At 42.3% G+C, this 22,311-nt stretch overlaps 1 protein-coding gene across 1 annotated transcript in view; it reads left to right on the top strand.

The window, feature by feature from the left end:
• Positions 1–874: 874 nt before the first annotated feature.
• The window catches only part of LOC102379714 (pulmonary surfactant-associated protein D-like), a 35,706-nt gene continuing 14,269 nt past the window's right edge, over positions 875–22,311 (top strand). Inside the window, exons 1-5 of the mRNA XM_025215255.1 lie at positions 875–889; positions 6,164–6,386; positions 19,382–19,498; positions 20,569–20,676; positions 21,113–21,229. Coding sequence (XP_025071040.1) covers positions 875–889; positions 6,164–6,386; positions 19,382–19,498; positions 20,569–20,676; positions 21,113–21,229 — 580 coding nt within the window. The remainder of the gene's footprint in view (positions 890–6,163; positions 6,387–19,381; positions 19,499–20,568; positions 20,677–21,112; positions 21,230–22,311) is intronic.

Genomic DNA, 22,311 nt, shown 5'->3' on the forward strand with positions numbered 1-22,311 from the left:
AGAGTGTTTCAGGCTTAACACTAGGAAAACCTTTTTCACAGTTAGGGTGTCCAGGCTGTGGAATAAATTCCTTCCAGAGGTGGTACAATCACCTACCCTGGAAATCTTCAAGAGGAGACTGGACAGTCACCTCACTAGGGTCACCTGATCCCAGTTGTCTTTCCTGCCTAGCGCAGGGGGCCTGGACCCAATGATCTTTCAAGGTCCCTTCCAGCCCCTTACAGTCTATGAATTTATGAGTACAGGAATCAAACTTCATATATGATAACTGATTAACAAAAGGAAATAAAAACTTGTTTTTCATTATGACAATTTAAGAGGGTTTTCTCCTTATTTTTTTCTTTTTGACCCCCCCCAATATTTGCAGCCAAGAGCTTTATCTTCACTTTCTGGCAGCAAATGAGAAATCAAGTATGTACTTGAGGATTCAGATCTGTGGTACAGGTGAGTGGCTATTGACATTTTGACCTTTCGCTACATTAGTCAACATTACCTTAGATAGCACAAATGTTGATCAGCTTAGTGATAGCTGAAGTTTGGAGTAGTCCCATGTTAAGGCTAAAATCTTTCTCTGAGGGTGCGTTGTTACAGGGAACCCTAGCCCTTTTACTAGGAAGCAGAGTGGCCCCTTTAAGACTTGAGTCTTCAGAGTGAAGCCTGCCAGCAGAACAGGGGTTAAAGACTAAGCCTTGTGGGCTGGTCAGCTGACTGGGGCTGTCAGGTAACTGTGAGAGGGCCCAGGCCAGAACTATATAAGCCCTGGTCTGAGCTTACCAGTAGAGCCCAGGCTGAGATAGAGGCTTGACTCTGAAAGGCTCCAAGCAAAGCTGCAGGAGCTCTACAAGTGAGATCAACTGGCAGTGGGGACTAAGAGATGTGGAGCCCATGGGTAAGAAGGCTAACTGCCTCCATTAACTTTTCTTTGTTAAAGCCTAGGGACTTACTATTTATGTTGTAGTTTAATCTGGTGGTTTGTGGCTGAGGCTGTAGGGGAGTTGGAGTCCACATTAGTGCCTACAGGGGCGCAGCTAGATGGCCAGGGAGCCTAGTGCCACAGGGGACACAGCTATACCAGGCCAGGGCTCCAGAGCAGATTAATTAAAGCTAGTGCCTCAAAGCTGGGCCCAGCATCATGGGTCTGAGCTGGAAGGCTTAGCTACATAAAAGGGGCAGAAACTGCAATAGCTGAGACCCCAACAAAGTGAGAAGAAGATGCAGACAACACCTGTGAGGCATGGCGTATGATAAGGGAGGTTGTAGTCATGCAAATAGCCCTTAAGGAAGGAGCTCATCACCTCACAGTCTTTGAGAACCAAGAACAGATCTGAGAAACCCTGGGACCATCTCCCTTTTAAGAACCCATACTAACACCAAGTCGTGGCAGATGAGTAAAGGGGAGTCTGTTCCCAGAAGCGAATTAAAATATGAAAAGGGGACTCTAGGGTGCCTCTGGGAATTTTCAAATGCCCCCGGGGATGGCACCCTGTTACATGCATCTACACATGGGTATCTACTGTGCAATAAATATGGCAACTTATGCCAACTTGAGTGTAAATTTGATTCCTGCATCATGCAGGTATCCATTTTATGCCTGATTAATTACTGCACAGTAACACACATGTAGACACCTTACTGCACAGTAACACTGTGTGTGTGGACTGACTTCCCCCATAACTTGGTGTCATTCACTTGTGTTAATGTGCCTTAATGCCTGCATGTGTAGATACTGACCAGTTCTCACTTACTGTGCAGTAATTTACTGTGCAGTAAATTTAAGACAACATAAATGCATGTATAGATATGCCCTGACTGTCTTCCACCTGTGCAGCTGTGACTTGCCTTGCAGCTGTGACCAGAGGCCTTGTGAGCAGGGCTGGTGAGCCAGGACAGATTTTATCCCTGTTCTACAGGCAGAGTTGTAAGAAATGGTTTAGCGTGTAACCGCCAACATTTCCTGCCTCGCCTGGAGCCTGGCATAGGTATGGGCAGCATGTTGGTGGCTTGCTATGATAAGGCAGTACTTTCCTCCTCCTCCTCCTCCTCCCCTATCCCCCCCTCCCCCAAACACACCACTGGGGCCGCTAAATGTTCCCAGCAGCCATGGCAAGATGCTGCAAAAGGAAACCAGTGGGGTGGCGTAGTACAATGCCCTTAGGCTGGCCAGTGATGGAGCCATCAGTCACCTTGCCAGGTTGGGCATCAGAGCCCCCTCATGCAGCACCCTCCACATCCTCGGCACTGCCGCACATGGCTTTCCTCTTTCTCTTGTGCTGGGCCACACTTTGTCTGCAGCAGCATCCTGGTGCACCAGTTTTAGTTTTTCATCCCTCAACTTCCCCCATGCTCCTTGCTGGGCCCCACCTGCCTCAGAATGTCACTGTCTTCAGCTGTGCACAGAAACACTTCATGGAGAGGGGAAACGTCATCTGGGATACTGAGGACTTCAACTTAAGTGGCACAATTGTGGGGGATGGCCACAATTCATTGGCACAAGAGAAAGATTAGCGGGATCAGAGATAGTTCTGCTCTGGAGTGGTATAACTTTGAGCTGCATACTGAGTGCTTTAAGCTACTTAACGGTGTTAATGGGTGCATCTACATGACATACAGTAGCCTAATAACACTATGCAGTAGCATGCCATGCAAAAACCTTGCTAATACGCTACTACACAGTAGTATTAGGCTACTGTGCAGTAAGCATCATTATATACCCATGTGTTGGTGCTACTGTGCAGTAACTCTAGTTACTGTACATTTAGTTAATACTTTAGTAAGCATGTACTAAATTAAATGTGCAGTAACTGCTGTGCATTAAGGATGTGTAGATGCATCTAATATTCAGCTAATCTGGGGGTTAAAAGCTCTAGAAGGAATAAAATAACCATGTAACAAGGTCCTTAGAAAACAGAATTCTCTGTCAGCTTAGAATCATAGACTCATAGAAAAATAAGGTTGGAAGGAACCTCAGAAGGTCATCTAATCTAATTCCCTGCTCAAGGCAGGACCATCCCCAACTAGATCATCTGAGCCAAAGCTTTTTCAAGCTGGGTCTTAAAAACCTCCAGATTCCACAACCTCTTTGGGTAGCCTGTTCCAATGCTTTACCGCCCTTCTTATGAGGGTATATATAAAAATGTTTTTCCTCATATCTAACCAAAAATCCCCTTGCTGCAACTTGAAACCATTGCTCCTTGTTCTGTCTTCTGCCACTTCTGAGAACAGTTAAGCTCCATCCTCTTTGGAAAGACCCTTCAGGTAGTTGAAGGCTATTATTAAATCCCACCTCAGTCTTTTCTTCTCCAGACCAAATAAGCCCAGTTCCCTTAGCCTCTCCTCCGAAGTCACGTGCCCCATGCCCCTAACCACTTTTGTTGCCATCCACTTTACTCTTTCCAATTTGTCCACATCCTCTCTGTAGTGATGGGCCCAAAACTGAACATAGTACTCCACAAGTGGTTTCACCAGTGCTGAATAGAGGGGAATAATTACTTCCCTCAATCTGCTGGCAATGCTCCTACTGCAGGCCAGGATGCCGTTAGTCTTCTTCACAGCAAGGGCACACTGTTGGCTCATATTCAGCTTATTGTCCACTGTACCCTAAAGGTCCTTTTTTGCAGAGATCTTACTTAGCCGATCAGTCTCCAGCCTGTAGCAGTGCTTGGCATGGTTCCCTCCTAAGTGCTGGACTTTGCACTTGTCTTTTTTGAACCTCATGAGATTTCTTCTGGTCCAGTCCTCCAATTTGTCGAAGTCTTTCTGAATCCTAGCCCTGTCCTCCAGCATATCTAGTACTTTTCCTACCTTGGTGTCATCTGCAAATTTGCTGAGGGTGCATTCCATCCTATATTCTGGGTTGTTGATGAAGATATTGAACAAAACCAGCCCCAGGACTGACCCCTGGGTCACTCCACTTGATACTTGAGAGAATGCCATGGGAGACCATCAAAAGCCTTGCTAAAGTCAAAGTACATCATGTTCACTGCTCTCTTGCATCCACAGAGCCAGTCATCTCATCACAGAAGGCAAACAGGTTGGTCAGGCATGACTTGCCCTTGATGAATCCATGCTTTCTGTTCCTAATTACCTTCTTTGCTTCCAAGTGCAACAGAATCCTTGAGGACCTGCTCCATCATTTTTCCAGGGGCTGAGGTGAGGCTGTATTCCCCTGGATTCTCCTTCTTCCATTTCTTAAAGATGAGCACCATGTTTGCCTTTTTCCTATCATCCGAGACCTCTCTCAATCATCATGAGAGAGTAATAGCCAGTAAATCTGGGTGAGGCAGGGGGGGCATAATTGGTCTACAGTGAGGGAGGGGGTTGGTGGGTCTAGGCAGATGCTGGCAGGTCCATGGCGGGGGAAGAGGAATGCCTAGTCACAGTAAGGGAAATGGTACAGCTCAGGGGCTGGTGAGTGCTTGGGCTTTCCAGTCTTCAGGGCCATGCTGCAAAAATATATAGGTATTCACAAAATCAGATTAACCCTTTCTTAGATTAGGTTAATCCAATCTCGACCTAAGTAAGTGCACCTATTCATGTGAACCAGTTTAGATTGGGGGTGTCATTTTTGGATGATTTAAGCCTTCTGCACACCTGTATGATGAGGCATTTAGATCAATATAACTTTGGTTAGGTTAGTCTAATTCTAATGCCCTGCACATATCCATAAGCACTTCTGTATTGTTAGTTTCTCCATGTCACTAGATACCATATAGTGGAACAATTTCACCAAGTTTTAAATGATATACCTGCCTAAACAGATGTATGAGTACTCAGAGGTGAGGGCTTGATCCTAACTTCAGATATGGGTCTAAACTCAAAATCAGTTCCCAAGAGCATTATTTTCTCAGTGTGAATAACTTCAAAACAAAAGAAAGAGAGTGAGGGACAAGTGTGCCAATGATTTCAATTGTCAGATGTGTTGTGGAGAAAGATAGATGTGATTCCCAGACAGATCAGATTTCCAGGCAGCCTCTATTGTTGTTTGAAGTGACATCTCCTATAGAGATGCTCCAGAAATTAGGAATTTACATGCAATTGTTTTCTGTCTCTCAGGAGGGGATCACATAAAGGATGTTCTTTATCCAGCTGAAAACTTTCAATGAGAGACAGTGATGGATTACACTAAAAATTGTCTTCATGGAATTTGTGTATGTTTGTTTTCATGTAATGCACTTTACATGTTATAAAAGGTTCCCTTTTGCTGCCTAGGATTGCCAGAAAGCCTCTTTTGTGTCAGTATAGTCATTTTAAAAGTTTCAAATTCAAGAGAAAACTCAGTACTCTGGCTTTCTTTCGTAACAAAATAAATATGAGCAAGTCACACTATGATTAGGCTGCAAGTCAATGAAGAGGTTGTTGTCTTTCTGTGAGTGCAAATGAGAAATTCAGCCTTAGAATATGAGAGAGAGAATGTTGTATACAGGTTAGAAGAGGGGCTAGGTTTAAAAGGATGCAATCTTGATTGTGCCAGTGACTTGTTGGTAAATCATTTATCTTTCCTGTATCTCAGTTTCTCAATCTGTAGAATGGGTCTAATGCTTTCCCACCTTTATAAACTCTGTAGTGATCTATATATAAAAAGCTCCAGTAGTGGAAAAGTATCAATAGTAAAGTAAACCTGACTGATTTTTTTCCCCTCAAAAATGTTATATAAAGTTTAGTCCTTTATGCACCCCACTATTGCCACACAGTTTAAAATCACCCATAACAAGTATGTATGCTACAGTATAGCGAGTCTACCACAGTTTTCACAACTGAATCGTTGCTAGCAACCTCTTCTGAACATTACTGTGCAAATTTTCACCTCTGGTTACCACATAGAAACCTACTCATAAAGCCATAACCTGAGAAACTCCATTGCATTGATAGGTCTATTTAGGATACACACATCTCAGACTCTGCAAGGCGTGAGTTTCAGGTGTACAAATAGAGCATTAATTTGGGGTCATTTAGGGGAGGTGGTGATGTTTTATAGCAACTGAATATCATTCTGATAAAGTGGAAGCCCTCTACTAGGGGTTCCTGTATTGTATTTAGATAAACCACCAGAACCTAATAAAACAGCTGTCTTTTTGAATATGGTCAGTAAATTAATTTGGGAGCTCAGTAAGTTATTGGGGACCTAATTGTGTATATAGATGTATAGCTTCTGCTTATCTTATAGGATTGCACAAAGCCAGGTCAGCTCATCCCTCAGTGTTGGTCTGTGGTCCAAGAAGAAATGACTTGGCATAATTCTGACTTGCAACCCAAAGCTAAAAGCAATTTCCTAATATTACTTTCCTGTGCAAGTCATTGCTGTGGTTGCCACAGGAATGTTGTACCCTTCTTGGTTGGAAGGCAGATGTTTCCTCTCAGTCATCAATCAAAGAGGAGCTGTCCACAAGGTAACATCTTCATTTTAATTATAATGTACACACTGTAATAAGGCCACCATTATACATCCAGGACATCTGACTGCAGAGAAAAGAGATGTGAGTTTTCAAGCCTCCTCTGTGCATAGGACAAAGACATGAAATGCATCAACTTTTCTCCAGTCCAAGGAACTGTGTAATACGAATAGCTAAAGCACTTGTAGTGGAGATGCACACAGTGTCTGATGGGCCGACACTGTTTTGTTAATTTCAAATTTAAATCCAGGGGCAATTTTAGCAACTGTCATCAGTGGAGAAAGATCCCCAAATTCACAGCCAAACACCAGGGAAAATTTTAACTATATCACAGTTGTTTGCTGGTGAATGGAACCATTAAATCACCTATTTTTTTTAGAAAAAGAAATCAAATAGACATGCAATGAAATTAAAAGGAGCCATGAGAGTAAGTACATATAACTCTTATTTTCCCTCTTCTGTGACCCTTCCCCCACACTTTTTCTCATTGTATCATTTCCAATACTTGAGTCTAATCTTTTACTTGGATCTGACCTGGCCAACTCATGTGGTTACCCCTCTACCACATGCTGGTTTGCAGGATATAGCCCTTGTGCCGGAAATACTGACCATGGCAAATTTCAGAGAGTGACTGTCTTATTTATAGTGCCTGACACTACATAAACAAGATTGTGATAATGATGACAGGCAACTATTTATCACAACTATGAAAAAGAAAACATTTGTTGGCAGAATAAGAAAAATAAATTATTGCTTTTTTTTAATCTTGATTATTTGTGTGAATTACTGCGGTTGTTTTTTTTTAATTTTTTTTTTTTTTTTATTGTCATTGAAGGTATTTTTACAGGCCAAACAACCATTTTTATTTGTATTAGAATGAAATTTACTCATCCAGCCGAAACCCAAATGAAAGTCTCTCCCCATATCACGTAAGCCCCATATATTGATTGCACGGAGGATGATCTGGCAAAACAGCCATGTGGGAATTTCTGAACACCCTACAGGAGTTGTAGCATGTGTTTCATGTCAATCCAGACAGAGAGAATGTGCAAGATGAGTCATAGAGGAAACCAACAGAGGGGCTGCAGAGCCACATTCATATGGATCCAGTGGTTCCCGTGTTCACACATGGCAGACATAGTAGAGGGTCATCCCTTCACCATAGTCTTGAGTTCTGCAGCTGAGTTTCATTTTCAGAAGCTCTGTGATGCAAAATGTCTCTACAAATGTCTATGGCATTTTTCCCACCACAATTTTTCTGTGTCTGAAAACAGCTGTTGGAGATCACCATTTGTCAAATATTTCAAGATGGTCACAATCTCATGTAGAACTGGCATTGATTCAGGTACATAAGTCTGAAGCTAGATTAACAGTAAATATTGTAGGAATCAACCTCCTCAAAGTAGGCTTATTTATTTTACTCCAGCATATAGGGCCATTGTATTTATCCTGCTTAGTTGTACCCATATGCTCTTAGCTAATGACTCTCTTTTCTATTTTCTAATAAGTGACAACATTAAATCTGTTTTCAACCAGAGTTTGGATCTCAGAATCTCCAAAGAAAGAAAAATGGAATTATTTAGGGAATAAAGAATTGCCGTGTGTGCATTGTCTGCTGCTTCTGACTGTCACTTATAAATTATATGTGCTTTTGCCAATCTCGTCAAATATTTAAGAAGTTAGATAAGTGTAAGTGTTCTGCACTTTTAGTCCAGATCAGTTTCTCCTAGCTCAGTGGTCTGCAACCTTTTTATGCTGAAGATCACTTTTGGGCACCCCAGTGTTCCCTGGACTGTAATGTGAGACTTCTAAATCCATATTTAAACACACATAACTGGCCTTATTTTTAGAATTCTAGTACCCAGCAGCTGCTATTGAGAACACTAAAAACTTTGAGTTGCAAATTATTTTTGATGGTTGTGTGTTCAGTTTGAGGACCTCCAAAGCTCCTGACTTTCATAATGAGCTGCTTACTCCATGAAAATCATATCATAATAAGTGTCTCAAGTAAAGCACCCAAAATCAATAATTATTTTTTAAGACACTGGCCAAGGAAACTACTACTTCTGAAAATATGCCCTTAACCTAAAGCTGTGCTTGCAAATCTTGACCTAAGCCTCTTATAAAAGAGAGAGAATACATCACTGGATTATTGTGAATACTGACATGCTTGTAAAAAATCTAAAAATGTTTGGTTTGAAGACTACAGAAAGTTCATTAATTTCTGCCAGTATTGGGTTAAGCTGTGACATATTAATGATGATTCAGTCGTTTGGCTATGATGCTTTTTTCAGATCATGAAAAATTGTCCTTTTTTGTTTTAGTGGGTAACTGTAACAGAAAGTCTGGGAGACACTGTTACTTTGCAAGAGAGAGAGCCCAGGGAGGGACCCACATGGGGAAGCCTGCCAGGGAGAAGCTGCAGGAGAGCTGACTCAGGAAAGCAGGGACTACGGGTGTTTACTACAGAGTTAGTAGCTCTGCAGTAGAACAGTAGGACAATGTTTGCATGAGCAGTAGGACTATAAGCTGGAGCTCTGTAGGAGAGACAGGGCACTGCTGCAGTTTGTCAGTTTGTCTGCCATGGAGATTGGCTAGTGAGCCTAAGTAGAGGGTACCTGTAATGAACACTGTAGAGTCATCTGACCAGAATAGGGCAGAGGCAGGGAGAGATATGAACCAGGACCAAGGCCAGGGCAGGCAATCTGGCCATGGAGGCTGCAGTGGAAGGAGCTCCATAGCAACAGGCCCAGGAGAGCTCCTAGATGGCACCAGTGTTACCTTGGGGAAGGCAAAAAAAATGCTGCTGCCCTGCTGAAGAATTTGACCCAGGATAAGGGAAAGCCTTGTTGTAGAGAAAGGTAGCCAGATGGGCATATTTCTTTGCTATAGCTTATACCAGTGGCTTGTGGAAAGGACTGAAAGGTAGTTCAGACATTCCATTAGTGGCTGAGGGGCATGTGACTACCTTGGGCCCTGCCTGGGGTCAGGTCCAAGATGCACACTGGTGCCAGCAGACCCAGAGCAGGGAAGAGCTTGGAGCCAATGGACCTAGAGAAGGGCTCAGACAAGGCCAGGGAGGCCATAACTAAAGTAATCCAGGCAAGAGCTAGTGCTTCGAATCTAGGTCCAGCACAGTGGGCCCAGGCTAGAAGACCCAGCCAGAGGAAAGGGGCAGAGACTGAGAAGGCTGAGGCCCAACAAGAAAGTTATTAGAAAGTACACCTGAGAGGCATGGGTGTGGTATAAAGGAGCAGATGGAGCCACATAACAGCCCTTAAGGCTACAAGTGCTCTGTCTTGCCACAAGTGGTTAGAAGGACCCACTCTACCCAAGAGGGGCAAAACTGAGACAGCAGCATGGCCTGGGAGGGATCTACTGGCAGCTAGAAGGACTGGGGCTCACTCTAGGACCCTTAGGCAGCCTCCCTTCCAGTAACACAATTCCCTCAAAGGTGAGGCAATGGATAAGAAGGGGAAAGCATCCTAGAACTGGAGTCAGGCAGGGGTTGTGTAACCACCATTGAACATCATGGCTACCCCTGGAACCCAAACCTGCTACAATAGCATGGGTTAGGGACAGACATTCAAAAGCCTGATCCTGAATTGATTCAATCTTTGCAGGTTAGTCTAACTAAGCTAGGCTGAGTTGGTTTGAAACTGGACAGACATTCTCTCTGGACTGATAAAATCCAGGCGCATGCCTGCAGTGGCTCAGGCTAGAAGCCAGGGATGCTACAGCAGCCCTCCTCTTCCAGTGCTCAGCTGAGGGGGGGGGGTGTGGCCAGGCCCCAGCAGAACTCTCTCATTAGGGATGTCTGCCTGCACAGTCCCAGGCTTTTCCCTGCTGGCTGCTTAAGGGGCAAGAGTGTTGCCAACCCCCATCCTCAGGCTAACACTCTGAGGCAAGTGAGGGCATGCAGTGCATGCATCTGTTGATGATACAGAGCTTTTCAATCTCTCTCCCTGCTTCATCATACTGTCTCCAGCAAACTGACAGGCAAGAAAGCCATCTCAGCAGGGGGCTGATAACAGTTTTTACCACCTGATTAGCAAAACAATAGCCTCTCTCAATATTACTTCAAACTTCTTAAACAGCTTCCTGGCTGACCTGTTGATTAGCTCCAAAAGTCCTAAGCAGTCACTGATATGTCTGCCTGTCCAAGTGAACTTGAAGATAGAGACACACACAGACACTTCTCAGCATTAGCTAGCATACCAAATGCTGGGCTATGGTCCCCGATGGGGCAGAGAGGAGGAAGGGATCTCTGCTTAAGCAGCTAGGGGGGGGGGGGCGTTTCGGCCAGCGGACCCTGCTGATCCTGTATGCCCCTCGCTGGATCTCAGCACAGGCTGAGGGGAGAGGCTAGCCCTGCTGTGAAGCAGAGAGCCCCACCCAGCCCAGAGAGCATGCCGGGGTGCTGGGGGACTCTGATTTAACTTAAACCAGCAAAGGGTTTGGGACAGACATTGTATTAACCAGTATGACTCAAATCAGTTAAGCCTGATACTACATTCAACCAGGTTTATCTCAAACTGGCTTTTCAGCCATTTTCACACTGGTTTATGTGCACTGAACAGCCATTCTATTACAGGTTTAAACCAGTTTCTGATCACTTAAACCAGTTTATGTGTAATGGCTGTCCCTATCCATGGAAAAATGTGTGTGAAATTAACAACAATAACAAAAAAGCAAGTTTCACTGGTTTTCTTCCAGTTTTGCTCTACAATACTGACATTGAAATAGACCCCCTTCCACAAGGGGTACATGTTATTCTACATCCCTGGCTATGCACAATTGAATAGGTAATAATGGGTAAACCTTGAAGAAAGGCTATATCTCAGGGAAGCACACAAAACTGGATGCTTACCCAAGACATACAAACCTCTTAATCTGTATTCATTCCTCAGTACCAGAGATGTATTTTCTGGTACATTCTGAGTGTGGTCCTGACCAGAAATTGGAAGCAATAAAAACCTACTGAAACCTTTCTAAATCTTAAAACAATCTTTGGTTTGCACTTTGGTTCCAGAAACTGCTGGAGTTCCCAGAGAGTTTTAATATCTTTTCAGTTGATTCTGACTTTCCTGGAAATAAGAAAGGCATTGATTAATGAACATATTACAGAAAAAATATATTTGCAGTCTAATTTTTTTCAGAAAAAACTGTTTTACAAGAGAAGAGCTATCATATACAGCATTTAAGGAAAAGACAGAAATTTTCACTCTGTGTATTTCAGAAACTGTACTGAGCCACTACTAATTTTAGCTGTTTGCTTGACTGCTAAGTTCAGTGGGATCCAATTTCTCCCTGATATGGGTCTGATGTAAAACCCATTGAGTCTTTCCATTGATTTCACTAGTCTTTAGTAAGGCCCAATAAATGCAATTTGTATTGGGCAATTATTTACCCATCCATTTTTTCCAGTATTGCCAAACATTGCAGAGGTCAAACTAGGCAATACGCTTGAGTTCTGCTGTGTAATTTTAGGCCATTACAGTTCCTTTTGTTTTGTAAACAGAGGAATTTACCTTCTTCGTACTATGCCTTCCTTCCCATCAGTGTTCCAAGGTACACTAGAGTGATAAAATGTTTTTCAGCAACCTAAATTGAGAAATGAGAGCACATGTTGCCTAATGCCTACACTATAAAAGGAAGGCTGAATTTACTTTCTCTTTTATTCCTATTAAGGCTTCAGCAAAGCACCAGAAATTACAGAGTAAGTAACTGGATACTATGTATAGTATCATGTTTTTTTTTCTTTCCTTTAAAAATGAAGCTGCATTCTTATACACCCTTTCCAAAGACTTATATTTGGAATGTACTTTATGTGTGTGTAAGAGTAGATATAATATCTAAATATTATTATGTGACACTATGCTCACTGACAATATTCAGATATTAAGTCTGATAGAGCAGGCAGTATTGCATTGAATAGATCTGAGGAATGACTTTTGTAGCCCTGTTTTTATTCAAGGTACAAGTGCACACACAGAGTGTTCATTAAATAGGTTTCATAACATTGGAGCTGATTTTTATTTGGTATTGTCCCTTTAAAGTCACCTGTCAATGTTTAACTAATCTTTTCCATGGTTGGGTACATGCAAATACAATAGATACAATCTCTGGTATGTTTGTTAGTTTCTTGGCTGCCCATTCCTAAAATACAGGGACTTTGCAAATTGACTTCACCTGCAGTATATTTTGAATAAACTAGTACTGAGCCAAGAGGAACTTGTGAGCTGAGATGCAAATGGGGTATTTATATCTCACAAGACAAAGAGCACAACTGAAATAGTCCGTCAGCTGATCAAGACCCTGATTTCCCACAGTAGGGTATCATTTGTGTGGTTCACTAGCATAGAACAAAAAACAGGATCTAGGACAGAGTTTGTGCAATTATCTTGACAGTGGGTAGCATAATGGAGCTTCAATTCAGTTACTTTATTATTTCAAGATGTGAGTAGCTTACGGAAGAAAAACTTTAAAAAATAGCTTCATGATCTGTCATTCATGAACACACATCACATGCTGTATAAAAATAATTTACATTGATATCTTTAATCAATTTGCACTAGGTAATATAAAATTTTATATGGAGTCCAAAGACTTTTGGAGTAATGCTATCAATATTATTTTACAGGTCAGAAAACTGAACAATGCTGCTGCTTTCAATTTTGAGTGTTTTCATTGTGGTGACAAGATCCATTGCAAATCCAACTCAGGTTGTCCAAAAATCAGAGCCAAATGTATGTACAATAGTGGTATGTGGGCCTGCTCAGAGTGGATTACCAGGCAGAGATGGAAGAGATGGGAAGGAAGGCCCTAAGGGGGAAAAGGGAAATCCAGGTATAGAACTATTTGTTTCCCAGTGCCATACTTACTGTTCACACACACATCTCATTGCTAATTATTTTAACTTCTTAATTAATGGGAAGCTTATGGCAAATTATGTACATCTGTAGAATGTGTAGCAAAAGGTTTCTGAATGTAGATGATCATAAAGCATGTAAAATCTGAAGGTCCTTAAATTCCTACTGCTAAATGTTAAGGGTTGGGTCTAAGTTGACAATATTGTTCAAAGTAAAAATAAAACTTGTTACTGTCTAGGACTGGTATCTTAGGCCATGTGTAGATGAAACGAGAGGCATGTGTGCACTGCACTTTAAAGTTCATAGATATTAGGGCTGGAAGGGACCTCAGAAGATCATTGAGTCCAGCCCCCTGCCCAAAGGGCAGGAAGTCACCTGGGGTCATAGGATCCCAGCAAGATAAGCATCCAGTTTCGTCTTGAAGGAGTTCAATGAAGGCGCTTGAACCACCTCCGGTGGCAGGCTGTTCCAGACCTTGGGGGCTCGGACAGTAAAGAAATTCTTCCTTATGTCCAGCCTGAAATGGCCTTGTAGTAGTTTATGATCATTTGACCTAGTCGTCATCCCTTGGGGCGCTCTGGTGAACAAACGTTCCCCCAGATACTGGTGGTCACCCCTGATAAACTTGTAGGTGGCCATCAGATCACCCCTGAGCCTGCGCTTTTCCAGGCTAAAGAGCCCCAAGGCTCTCAGCCTGTCATCGTAGGGTCTGCTTCCCTGACCTCTGATCATGTGCGTGGCTCTTCTCTGGACTCTCTCAAGCTACTCCGCATCCTTTTTGAATTGTGGAGCCCAAAACTGGACGCAGTACTCCAGCTGCGGCCTCACTAAGGCCGAGTACAAGGGGAGAATGACGTCCCGGGATTTGCTTGAGAAGCATCTATGGATGCAAGCCAGCGTTTTGGTCGCTTCACTAGCTGCAGCATCGCATTGCAGGCTCATGTTCATCTTGTGGTCAATGATGACCCCCAAGTCTCTTTCTTCCATAGTGCTAGCCAACATAGCACTGCCGAGCCTATAAGGATGCTGCGGGTTTTTTTTCCCAAGGTGGAGAACCTTGCATTTATCGGCGTTGAACACCATCAGATTCTCGTCCGCCCACTTGCTGAGCCTGTCCAGGTCAGCCTGGATAACCTGCCTGTCTTCTGGTGTGGATGCTTTGCCCCCAAGTTTGGTGTCATCGGCGAACTTGGCCAGTCTGCTTCTGACTCCAGTGTCCACATCATTAATGAAGATGTTGAACAGTATGGGTCCAAGGACAGAGCCTTGGGGGACCCCACTGGTCACAGGACACCACGATGAGTGACTTGCATCGATTACTACCCTCTGGGTCCGACCCCGGAGCCAATTTTCCAGCCAGTGGATCGTGGAGGACCCAAGGCGACAATTGGCCAGTTTCTCCAAGAGGCGATCATGGGACACCAGATCGAAGGCTTTTTTGAAGTCAAGATATATGACATCAATCTCTTCTCCCTTGTCCAGGTGATAGGTCACCTGGTCGTAGAAGGAAATGAGATTGGTCAAGCAAGACCTACCCGCAACAAACCCGTGCTGGCTATCCCTTAAGATGTTGACGTCGGCCAGTCCATTAAGGATGGTCTATTTAATAAACTTTTCTAAGGTCTTCCCTGGGATAGAAGTCAGGCTGATGGGCCTATAGTTAGCCGGATCCACTTTCCTCCCTTTCTTGAAGATAGGCACCACATTGGCCTTCTTCCAGTCTTCGGGCACTACACCAGAGTGCCAAGAGTTTTCAAAGATCCTTGCTAGAGGCTGGGCTATGATGCTCGCCAGCTCCTTGAGTACCCTGGGGTGAAGATTGTCAGGGCCAGCTGACTTGAAGGTATCCAGCTTCTCAAGATGTTCCTTCACGAAGTCAGGATTAATGGAGGGTAGGGGATCACCCTCACCCGGACTTCCCGGCCCTGTAGCGGGCATGGGCGTCCCATGGGACTGATGAAAGACTGACGCAAAGTACCTATTTAATAGGTTGGCTTTTTCCTGGGCGTCAGTTGTCAGTTGCCCCATCTGGTTAAGCAGGGGTCCAATGTTGCCCCTGCTTTTCCTCCGGCTCCCCACATATCTGAAAAAGGACTTTTTATTGTCCTCGATGCTCAAAGCTAGCTGGAGTTCAGTTGCAGCCTTGGCTTTCCTGGTCTGCTCCCTACAGGACCGGACCAGTGCAGAATAATCCTCCTTGGAGGTGATTCCTATCCTCCATCCTTTGTAGGCCTTTCTTTTTAGCCTCAGGAGATCTGCTAGGTCCCTGGAGAGCCAGGGGGGCTGCTGTGCCCTCTTGCTGCCTTTCCTCCGAGATGGAATAGACTTAGTTTGTGCATTGAGGATCGCTCTCTTGAGCAACCACTCTTCTTAAACTCCCCTCTCCCTGTGGTCATGGTCCCTTAGGGCCTCACTGACAAGCCTCCTGAGCTTGACAAAGTCAGCTTGACAAGTTGGCTAAATGCTTTTGCACAGCTTTAGTGGTGTCAGTGTTTGCACATGTTGACAACGATCTGCGCATTAATTCCAGCTGCTGTAGGGAATTTAGCTGTGTAATCCACCTTAAATAGCAAACTAAAACTCCTTGGGCTCCATGCATCTCCATGGCTCTGCAGAAAGCCCTGCAGGCAACCTGGCAGCAGCCTGGGAAGACAGGCTCCGCCTAAGAAAAGTGATGAGCCTGATCTTTTTTTTTTTTTTTTTTTTTTTTTTTTTTTTTTTTGTTCCCTGGAGCCTGCCTGCCTGCCTGAGCTTTGCGGGGACCTGGTGCTTCCCTCCACAGCTACAGTGCCCCCCAGGACCACCTGAGCCAGGTGCCTGTGGGTGGGTGCCACCAAGGGGAGGGGAGGGCTGTCACTGCTGCGGAGGGAAGTACCAGCTCCCTTGCAGCCCAGAGACCACACTGCCCACCAGCAGCTTACCCTCCCCTCTGTGCCGGAGAGGCAGGTAAGTCAGCAGGGTGTGTGCATGATACAGGGGTTTAATCAGCCGTAAAATTAAAGTGGTGTTTTTTAAAACCCACCGCTTCAATTTAGGGCCCCCATTTTCTCTACACATGCCCTGAAAGATAGGTGTTGCAGTGTAAAATCTTTCACCTCTAGGTCACCACTTAGAAATATGACCCAGATTGGTCATGGGAGAAACTTGTTATTGGTAGAGCAAGGTAGAGGAAGTGCCTTCTTTTTTTTTTTTTTTTTCATTTCTTTTTAAAAGAACACATTTGTCCCTCTTTTTAAAAAAGTCGAATATAAAAATACAAAAATGTAGCTAAGCTACATATTTCATCATCAACAGAACATTATGAAAGTTGCCTACATTTTTTTCTCCTGAAACACTCAGATGTAAAAAGAGGTGAAAAGGTCATTAAAAGGGAAATGTGAATGCTTAGCTTGTAAGCACTAATCTTGGTTAATATTTCTTACACAATACTAAAGTGAGTTCCATGGTAAAACCCAGGAGAGTGGGCCCATTAAATATTCCAAATCTATGTACCTTAAAATATTCCAAATCCTTCTCTGTATAAAAATATTTCCCTGTGCCTTAACTTGTATCAATTCTGTTTAGTGCATATTGTAGGATATTGTTGTGTTGTTTGCAGTGATAGAGAACTATCTAATTCCAAGTATGAGTTCCAGAATACATAGTGGAGGAAACATTTGATCCTACAACCAAAGGCATATACATCAATTTCAGAGCCCCGAGTAGGGTTACTGTCAAGTGCCAGAGGGCTGGGAAAGAGGAAGAAAGAGGGGTGCTAAGAACTGTAGGGCTGTGTGTAGACAAAATGAGGGGCATGCGTGCATGACACTTTAAAGTGGGTTAAATGCTTTTGCACCACTTTAATGGTGTTGGTGTTTGCACGCATTGGCAGCATATTGTGCAGTAATTCCAAGCACTGTAGCAAATTTGGTGGTGTAATGCACCTTAAATGACTTGGGGTGCAGCAAACCAAAACTGCTCTGAGGAGTTTTAGTTTGGGGCCCCTACAGACGTGGAGTGAAGCACCGGGCTCCGTTCAGCTCAGGGGCTCTGCAGGAAGCCCTGCAGGCAGCCTGGCAGAAGCCTGCAAAGGCAGGCTTTGCCCCAGACCTTTATTTTTTTCCCCCTGGAGCCTGCGTAAGCTATGCAGGGGCCCAGTGCTTCCCTCCATGGTTGTGGTGCCCCCCAGGAGTGCCCAAGCCAGGTGCCTGTGGGTGGGTGCTGTCGGGAGGGGCTGCTGCACCTGCAGAGGGAAGCACCAGCCCCTTTCCCCCTCCACAGCCAATGGACTACTTCGCCAGCCGACAGCTCTCCCTCCCCTCCCCACTGCTGGAGAGGCAGGGAAGTTTGGATGTGTGCACGACACAGGGATTTAAAGGGCCCTAAATTGAAGCAGTATTTTTTAAAACCCACTGCTTCAATTTAGAGCCCCCATTTCATCTGCACACGCCCTAGGATGCTGGTGGTACCCTTTCTGAATCATTGCTGGTGCCCTGCTCACTCTGTCTTTATTATGCTGCTTCCTATAACTGCCACAAGAGTTGCATGAAATATAGGTTTAAATTAAAAAATGGCTTGTTTGTTCATCAGTGCTCTATTTGTTTGATAGTTATGGAAAGGGAATTTACTGTAGTTGCAACACATAAAAGAACCGGTAACATTATCGGGATTTGTTGTGAAGTTTAGTCAAACTATTATGTCTTACCTCTGTTTGCAATGCTTTTGCAAAAAGTTATTTTTTAAATGTTTGGCCATTTGTTGTGATTGTTTCTCAAACTGCTTCTGCAATTAGGTATTTTCTGGTAAATTATTTACAGGCTTATCTATGAACGTTTGCTATCTGTTTCTGATCATTTATTTCACATGGTTTTGTTTTGTTCCTTCTTGGAATTACTAGAACCTTACAAATGGGAATTTCTCTCCAACCATGTTACATCCACAAGTTATACCTGAGCATTATTTACCAATCCATTGTAAGAGAAAGGAAAGGAGCTTTTCAAAATAACTGTTAAAGCTTTGGGGGTGGGGTTTGTTTTTGGTTTTGTTTTTCACAGTCAGTACTCTTGCAAATATTTATGGTAGTATTGCCAGTGTTTTTGCTTTTCTATTATCATACTTGTAGCATCTCAGTTGTCCTGTATTTTCAGTCAAATGATGAGATGCATGGATTAATGTGCTTTAGCTGGGTGAATACTCATCGTGCCTTTTTTTTTTTTTTTACTGGATTTTCCTAATTATTCTAAACAGTTTAGTTAAACATACAAGGGAATAGTCTCCTTTCTGGTCCACATAATATCAATTTCCATTGCTTATTCCTCACTCTGTATGCTACTTATATTGGTGAAGCCATCGAAAAGAACATTGCAGCTGGAATCAGAACACAAATTGCTACCCTATTCAAAGTGTGTTTTGTTTTCTACCAGAATTCTTTTAATTTTAATTAAACTATCCTATCTAGGAAGGGGTGCATAGTGAAGAGCTGCCACTAAAAGTGCTACTACTACCATGGAAAACAAACAAACAAAAAACACTGGAACAGTTTACCCAGTGCAGCTGTAGAAATACCTGCATCAAACTATTAATTGTAGGTTACACAAACATTTATCTCAGATGATTTAGACCCAGGGCAGCTAAACTGCAACACTGGTACCACAGGTGGCACATGCAGCTTCTGTATAAAGCATGCAGCACATCAGTGAGGGGACAGGCAACACAACATCAGATAGGACAGGAAGCAGAAAGATCAGATCAGGCAGGGAGCACAGGGTAGGAAACAGAAAGGGGAAGGAGATTAGTCAGAGGAAGAGGATCAGGGTGGCAGTCAGGGAGGATACAGGCTGATTTGTGGCACATCCGCTAAAAAGGTACTCCCCCGCTCCAGTATAGACAGTGATGGAGTAGATAACCTCCAGATGTCCCTTCCATCACTATTTTTCTACCTTTTTATGATTTCTGGATTCCATTATATTGCAAGGGTCAAATTCTCACTTGATTTTTACCCCTTTGGAGTTGAAAGGGTATGTTATGAGGTAATTTGGACCCAGTTTATTACATCTCATCTTATACATTTACAAAGTTTTTGTTGTTCATCTTTTTTATTCTTCTATTATTCTCTAAAAAAATGTGTTGTTCAAATACTAGGATTACAAGGATTAAAAGGGTCACAGGGTCCTCCAGGAAAGATGGGCCCTGCTGGTCCAGAAGAAGCAAAGGGTTCACAAGGAGAAAAGGGTTCAAAAGGAGATGTTGGAGATAGAGGTAAGTGTTTTGATTGTTTTGGTTGGGAAGGAAACCAGCTATGGACCATGCCAAATATGAAAGGAGATAAATATATATATTAAATGCGATCCTTTTAACCACATAAGATAAAGAGCTGATTGAAAGTTTCATAACTCAGAGTACTGTAATGAGAACTGGATGGAAGATGATTTAGGATGAATATCTAGAAAAAAATTCTACTGATGAGTTTTGCCTGTGGAAATAGTGTGAATAATCTCTTAAGGAAAATAGCTGAAATCCAAACTCAGAAAAGTCAAAAGATAGCCCTAGCAAACATACTATAATGAAACAATCCTATATTGTGCCAGGGGAAAGCATAAATATTCTTATAGTAGAGATCAGCCTAAGCCTTGAAGTTTGAATGAAGATTTTAGCTTGTTTCTGTTTGGACTTTTCTAAAAGTCAGTGGTTTAACTTAATATAGTTCAGAAAAAGATTTTATTCAGTCCTGGTCCAGACTTGCTAGGTTGTCATCCCTTAAGTTTTACCTAGAATTTCATTCAGTCTTGTAGTAAACTTCATATGTTGTTTCTGCAGAATCATAAATAACTCTACATGTTCACTCCTTGCTTCTCAGGTATCTTTAATATATGGTGAACTTTTCCTTGCCCCTAATTTAAGATCTGTATTCATCTTTACAGACAATATTTAATGAGTTTGAGTTTTTGTTGTTGAGTTCCAAATATTTCTGTCCTCTCATTTCTAGTTTCTAGCACTTTATTTTTTTTAAGTGCTTTACACATTGCTGAATTTAACTTAGCATGATTTTTTTAATATGGAACTTTAACTTTGTTTAATTAGCTAAATAGAAACATGAATATCATATTAAATTCATATCACATTGGCTATTGACTGTATCTTAGGGCATTCCAATTTAACAGTTCTCAGGTTTTTCCTAGTAATTTGCACATGCATACAGGTTGCAACCAGTCAAAAGTTATAATCAAAAGCAGACCTTGACAAGTAACAGTATTACTTTTGACAGGAGTATAAAATAAATAAACTGCATTAAGGATGTAAATAAATGGTTCTTTTCTTTCATTTGTCAGGATTGCAAGGAGTCCCAGGTTCGAAGGGTGACCAGGGAATTGGAGGTCCTGCTGGGCCAAAAGGGGATAAAGGTTCATCAGGTGAAAAAGGAGCAAAGGGAGAAATAGGTAAGTAGTTTTCTTTAACCTGCTTTGCAGCTGCTGCTGATCTAATGATGCTGTATTAGGAAATAGGTCATTGATGAATACTCTGCAGTCGAGCATTTAATTTTCTTTTCATTTCTGTAATTGTCCATATAGTGCTGGAAATATGCCAGTTTCATTTGAATCATCTTCCTTTCCTGGTAGAGTTTGACAACAAATAGCTTCAGAACAAAAAGCAACAGGAATTTTCCAGCTGAAATTTACTTTCCATTATATGTTGCTGCTAGATTTAAAATCATGCACACTCCTCTAGTCTCCCCACACATTTTCAGTCAGTCAGTAGATCATCAAGCAAAAGCTCCTATTTACTGTAATCAAAAGACATGTAAAGTAAAAATAAACACCTACAAAATGTAACTGCTTTTTCTTTGCCTGTCTCATTCCCTTGCTCATATGCTAGGACTGCAAGGAACCGCAGGTCAGCAAGGTCTTCCAGGAAATTCTGGTTCCCCTGGGCCAAAAGGGGACAAAGGCCCAGTCGGTGAAAAGGGAGGAAAGGGAGACAAAGGAGACAGAGGTAAACAACTTAGACCACACTTATACTACCTGTTAAAAAGATGTAGTATAGTTTGAAATTACGGAACAAATTCATTGCTGTAATAAATTGCCATAGCTCTGTTGATTTCAGTGGAGTGCCCATTCACATCTGCAGGGAATTTGAGTCACATAGGTAAAACGTTGTAAAGCGCGCACACTGAAAAGGTCAAAGTTTCCAGTTAGTTAAATAAAAACCCAAAGTCCAGATGCTTATCTGAAACTTAATTGCTTTTGTTCAAAAAATCAAGAGTCAGTTCTTGGAAATAACATTTCCAATATATATTTTATTGGAAGCATTTTTTTAAAATTCTGATCTTTCTGAATTTTAACCAGATAGAAAACAATCCATATATGTCTATGTGTGTATCAATGTACTGGGTATTTTATTTACCTAACTGGAAACTTTGGCTATATAGCTGTTAGAATTTATACATATGGTAGAAATGTAATGCTGTCAAGTCTAAGAGCACAGATTGGTGGGTAAAAGTACAACAATAATTATCTATAGGAAGTTAAACTGACTTCCCTGATCTTTAGTTTGAATTAGATGAGAGAACCTTGTTCCCCACTCAACCAGAGTCACTATCTTCATTTAATCCACATTACAGAATGCTCTGGCATGTTAATCTTAATAGAGTTGGTTTCATTTTTTCCATCAGCAACATTTATATGATAAGAAAGTGGTTTAAGTAAGTTAAATATAAACGGAATTGTCTGTCTTGACAAGAGTAGCTAACACTCCTAAATAATCTAATGTTCATGGTTGAAATTCAGCAGACATTATCATATGATGGATTTACATCCAGGATTATACGTGCTAGTATTTTGCTGAACAATTGTTGCTCAAACACAAAATCAATAAGCAAATAGTAAAACCCATATAAATATCATCTCATACTTCATCTTTATGTAGTGCTGTATCAATTCTGAAGGCAAGCCTCTGGGGTAGGGAGCTAAGTAGTATCCATATTTTACAAATGGAGAAATTAGGATTTAGAGTGTGGCAGTTGTGCTTTGTCTAAAATCAGCAACAGCTTCCATCAAAGGTTTGATTAAAAATCA

The sequence above is a fragment of the Alligator sinensis genome, unplaced genomic scaffold (genome assembly GCF_000455745.1).
Source record: "Alligator sinensis unplaced genomic scaffold, ASM45574v1 scaffold822_1, whole genome shotgun sequence".
Lineage (NCBI taxonomy): Eukaryota > Metazoa > Chordata > Crocodylia > Alligatoridae > Alligator > Alligator sinensis.